Below are 6000 nucleotides of genomic sequence, written 5' to 3'. Positions count from 1 at the left end.
GGACACGCCAAATATTACATTTTTTAAATGGAACACCCTGTATATTTTTAAACATATGGATTTCTGAGAAAATTCTATATATGGCAATATAAACAGTTTATCGTTTTAGTGCGGGGTTGCCAAGTTATGTAGAAAATTCTTCGAATTTTGGAAGAAACATGACCTCGAAGAAGTTGTATTAACTTTCAACTACTAACACTTGGAACTAAAATATCTGACAGTGTTATAGACAAATGTTAGGCAAATACTCCTATATTAGCTAATATCGATATTTTATACAGGGCATTTTTTATAATACGATCATTTTAAGAAAGTTCAAACTTGATTTTCTAAAACTTTTCAAACGGAACACCCTGTATTTTTTGTTCTATATTTTATTCACATATCGGTCCACTTCAACTTTTATTAAGCATGTTCTATATTTAAATTGTTAGTTTTTAAGATATAGAAACATTTCTGAAAAAAAAATAATTTTTATTATTTTATAGAATACCAAATTAAATATTAACTAATAAAATTAACTCAAAATGGAATGATAAATTATGAACGACAAGTTGACACAATGTGACAGTTTTTTCCAAAGCCATTTCGTGCGACCGAAAATATAAAAATTAGGTTTTTCCGGAAATGTTGCTATATCTTAAAAACTAACAACTTAAGGTGTAGAACATACTTAATAAAAGTTGAAGTGGAGTGATATGTGGATAAAATAGAACAATAAAATACAGGGTGTTCCATCTGAAAAATTTTAGAAAATCAAGTTGAACTTTCTTAAAATGATCGTATTATAAAAAATGCCCTGTATAAAATATCGATATTAGCTAATATAAGAGTATTTGCCTAACATTTGTCTATAACACTGTCAGATATTTTAGTTCCAAGTGTTAGTAGTTGAAAGTTAATACAACTTCTTCGAGGTCATGTTTCTTCCAAAATTCGAAGAATTTTCTACATAACTTGGCAACCCCGGACTAAAATGTTAAACTGTTTATATTGCCATATATAGAATTTTCTCAGAAATCCATATGTTTAAAAATATACAGGGTGTTCCATTTAAAAAATGTAATATTTGGCGTGTCCCGTTTTTACTCATCACCCTGTATGTATAAAATTAATTTTATAGTTTAGGTTTCTTGATTCTCTATAACTTTTATATAAACCTTTTTTCTGTATTATGAATAACAAGGGAGTTATTTTTCTTTCTCACATTAATGGCCCACCCTGTATATGAGTATAAAAAGCACCTTCTCCAATTCGACAATTTGTTCAATCATTGATAGAAAAACGCCATTTTTACATCCTGGTGCAAAATGTACTATTAAATCTTTTGAAAAAAAAAAAACGAATACTAAAAAAATTGGAAATGAGATTATTGCATTTGTGTAACCACTACAATGACGTCAGCAGCCATCACCGCTCGGCCTTCTATTTGACAATTTTCGTGTTCAACTGTCGTCCCACATCGCAACGCTGCTATTCACAAGAAAATGGTAACCTCACGGACAACTTTAATCTTTCGAAAAATGCAGGTACTCTCGCAATCGGTTTTGTATACGTTTCCGGTCTACATTCACGCGTTTTAAGCTTTGGTGGGCATTAAAATACCACGGATAAGTAATTCCAGAGGTGGATATAATTAGGACTGTTAGCTGAGGCCTATTACAACTTTAATGTTTTGTAAAATAAATTACCGGTTGCTGCTGCCTACTATTATGGTACAGTTAGTGGTGATGCAACCTCAGAAGAATTTTTTTGTTTGTTTATTTTAGGAGCATTATGTAATTTTATTCATATTCGATTTGCGATTTTTTTATACCGATCGTGGGACGTTAAATTTTAATATTTGTTCGGTATTACGTAATCCTCGATTTTAGTCAAAGCTGCAGAAGTGTTTATGCGCTGAACCGAACAGGGCCGGATACCTACGCAGTTTATTTCAATTAAAAGAAATAAGGAGAGATATTTAAACCAAGATTTCAAGCTTTGATACCTTCAATGCAGTTCTGTGCGTGCAAAATCAATATTTTCTAAAAGAAATTAACAGCAGGAGTTCTCTTAACTGAGTTCAATGTTTCCCAAACACGTTCTTTGTTATCAAAATTTCAACCACATAGGGCCAATTCGCTTTCCATACATTGCTCCACTTGATTTTTATTTACGTGTTACTAGATCCTGTTCTTTCTACTTTTTATACACAGTTCTAGCAGGAAGCTAATTAAAATACGATTGCAGTTATAGTTAAAGTTAATAACACTTGAAGCAGTAAACAACATACCATCCCCGATAGAACCACTTAAATACCTTTTGCTCTAATCTTATTTGGTTCCATTCCTTTCACGGACGTAAAACAAGAAGTTGAATTTACGGTACCGTTAATTACTGAAATTAAAACGTCTCCCGCAACAAAATACACGCATTTATAACGCATATAAATGCAAATAGCGGATTCCGATAATCTGCATCAATTAACTCTCTCGACACTAGCAATTATCTCTAAATTTAGACGTACAAAAAAAATATGTATAGTATTTACACTGAGAGAATAAAATTTTAAACAAGAAAACAAGACTATATTTTCTCGAAAGTTGAACACAATTGTTCGATCTTGTCAGGTTTTCGAGATATCCTAACCTAAAAGTGCGAAAAACAGGATTTTGCGCCTAGATGTACTACTTTTCCCCTTCAAAGTCAATTTTCAATCGTTCAAACAGGTTATCCACGTTTTCGGGGTCACTGATTACGAATCTGAAGTCGGAATTGTAAAATTCAAAATGGCGGATGACACAAAAAGAATACCGATAAAATTTTAGTATGCGCTTTTTTGGAACCAACTTTTTCGATGTAATGTAACGAATCTAAAAACACAAAATTTGTTCTGAGAATCTAAACGTCTTATATACGATGCATATAAAAAAAAAGATTGTAAAAACGATATATCCCATAGCATTATTATCCGATATTAATAAAATATTCGAGAAAAATTATTTACGATCGATCGATACATTTTCTGGAGGAAAGTTGCTTGTCAGATAATAAAAATTGTTTTAGAAAAGAAATCAACTGTTTAAGCAATTTACCAAGACCTATTTGCAAAATATAATAGCAAAGAGCAACAAGCATACAATAGTAGCTGCTTCCTTGGATCTAACCATTCGAATTTGTTGACCATACCACGACAAAACAAATATCAGAATAGAATAGCAAGAAATCTTGCAACATATTTTTACATACGTATGCATTGTATTATAGAAGTAAAGGAGCTAGGAAAGTTAACAAAATCGGGAAAATGATAATACAAAAAAGTATACCTCAAGGATCGACATTAGCACCTGTAATAAACATTGTCAATATTAATGATTTATTATTTAATGAATGTTAGCATTCAAAATAATGCTCCAGAGACACAATATTATTTTACTTTATTAAAGAAAGACAAGGCTCGGATAACAACATTTTCAAGGATAAATAGTAATGAAATAACACTCGCAAATGCACCAAACCACCAAAACATTGGTAAATAATTTATTACTTGCTGGAATAAGGGCTCACGCCTAAATTGGAAATTTCAAATTGATCCCCTAGAGCAGAACATGGCTCAATATAGATATGCCCGTAAATATGAAGTGGCTTATACGGCATATCAAGCTTATATACACACCAAAATTAAATATGGCTTTGAGGCGTCTCTCTTGAAGCAAAACGAACATTAGTTCTGCAGGAGAAGTGTCTTAGAGATATTTTAAATATGACACGAATATAATCCTGCAGAAATGCTTAAGTTAACAAGTTTATATATTTATGGAGCTGTCACATTTATAACTGAGAATAATCCACTGTTTAAGAACTGTCAGGAATAACATACATACTGTTGAAAGAATAAAGATGTGCTAACACCTGTATAACATGTATTCAGAGAAACATACCTTATTCTGCACTAAAAACATTTAATAAATTACTCAAAAGTACTAGTATACTCTCTCAAAAGTCCAAAAACAAAACTGAAATCAATTATAATAGAAGGGCGAGTGGGACTTAGCGACTGGTATTCCTGTTATTGATATGAAAAGTCAAGCAACGCTGATTGCGGTACTTGAATAGGTGACCATCCGAGGAAGGCTCGCGATGCTCGTCCACTTTCTAGTGGCATGTATGTCACAGAAGCTATACAAATATAGGCGAGGTATGTATACAAAAACATACCATCGCTTGTCTAAGCTGACGCGACCCCAAAAACACATGATTATGGTGGTCTACTCTATCACACAAAGATTTTCTTTTCGTGGGACTATTCTATGCTCTATGCATACACATACACATACATATGCATACACATTATGCATGTTTTATGCATTTAACTCAATAAAATCCATTCTATTTATCGATTTCAAATTCAAGGAACAAAAGTAGCGCCGTACAATTTAGCTCATAATCTCGCGACGTTCAAGTTTTTTCCTCGTCCATTCCCCCTTTTTACAGGCTCTTTTTTATTTCCCCCGCCCTGCTTTCCCTCTATATCTATAAGGCCTCTCGGCCGACCGGACGAAAGTGTCACGCCAGATATCCATCACGATTCATGGAACAAACGAGACAATTAGAAATGCGAGCCAGAAATATCGTAGGCGTAGCGCACGATATGTTTTGAACAGTGAACGGACTGATTGGGCCTCGTTGGGAATTATTTTTACACTAGAACGGACGTTTATGAAGAGGTCACGCTAATAAGTATTTTATAATAACGGATATATTCGCATTTGGAGTTAATCTGACGCCCGTTTATAATAATTAATCATAAATTCGTACTACCGCGCGGAAATAGATCAGTGTTTGCTGTAATTTTTAATATAATCGCTCTTTTTAGTTGTAACGAAATTTTAGTTAATTCCGTTACATTATAATTAAATATTTTTATAACATCCATTTCCTCCTCAACTTGTGCGTTCCTAATAAGCTACACTGGTATCTAGATTAACATGAAACAATAAAAAACACGAACCAAAACTTAGAACAAAAGCGAAATGCATTAATGAGCGGCAATAGAACTTATTGGGAACCTCTGGAATCGTCCCCGACCTACATGTTACATAAAAAGGTGGATATTGGCTGCAGATAGCACGTACTACGTCCTTTTGTCCCGTTTTTTTAAAGTAAACAAAAAAAATTGCTAGTTTAATTGTTATCATCAATTCTACTTTAGTTTTCATTACTTTCAAGCAAATTTTTTTAGTTTAGGTGAAGTACAAAGGAAATTATATTCTATTTACAAAAAAAATATTTCTGACAATTGAGTTTTCGCACCTCTGTTTATTTATCCCTCAAAAATCCTCGTAAATTTGCGAACACCCTGTATTTCTACATAGATACGCGTAGAGTTAAAAATATTTTGGGAATTAGAAATACCCGCGTCAAAATGTATGCTTGTTTTATCCGTTTTTTTTACTTTCTTAACCTAGAAAAGCGCAAAATATCACTTTGGCTAACAATAAATAACAAGATTATCCTAGAAACCGTTTTCCGTAGATTTCCAAGATGCCACCTCTGCCTGTATTCGAGCGATGTAACCAAATATCCTCATGAATATTCAAAAACGTTAAAAGAACATGTGTCAAATTAAGATACTGTAATGGGAACTGTTCTGCATTAACAAAGTACGAGGATTTATATATTATTATGTTAATGGAAATATACACTCACGTCATCGGTGTCTTCGTCTTGGCTAGGTTCGCTGCTCTCCTCCATCTGGCCGTTGCCTACGACCGCTTCTGGTTCGGGCTCGATCACCTGGGGAAGAAAACAAAACGTTTATTGAATTTATTTGTTTAATTAACGAAAATCTAATCTAAGAAGACAAGAATAATCAATATTTAATATAAAATACAGTTAAAATATATATAAAAAGAGTAAAAATAAGGAATATAATAAAATAAAAGAGAAACCAAAAAAGAAAAAAATAGCAATTGCCAATAAGATTAGAATAGCCAAAAATATTTATTACAAAAAGAC

The 6000-nt window shown here is 32.6% G+C and overlaps 1 protein-coding gene across 1 annotated transcript in view; it reads right to left on the bottom strand.

Moving 5' to 3' along the window:
• The window catches only part of LOC108911806 (protein lap4), a 212075-nt gene that overhangs the window by 103437 nt on the left and 102638 nt on the right, over positions 1–6000 (bottom strand). The window contains exon 7 of the mRNA XM_023456349.1: positions 5692–5778. Coding sequence (XP_023312117.1) covers positions 5692–5778 — 87 coding nt within the window. The remainder of the gene's footprint in view (positions 1–5691; positions 5779–6000) is intronic.

Source organism: Anoplophora glabripennis, unplaced genomic scaffold (assembly GCF_000390285.2).
Source record: "Anoplophora glabripennis isolate ALB-LARVAE unplaced genomic scaffold, Agla_2.0 scaffold508, whole genome shotgun sequence".
Classification (NCBI taxonomy): Eukaryota; Metazoa; Arthropoda; class Insecta; order Coleoptera; family Cerambycidae; genus Anoplophora; species Anoplophora glabripennis.
The sequence above is the reverse complement of the archived record's forward strand: the minus strand, read 5'-3'. Positions and strand labels throughout refer to the sequence as shown.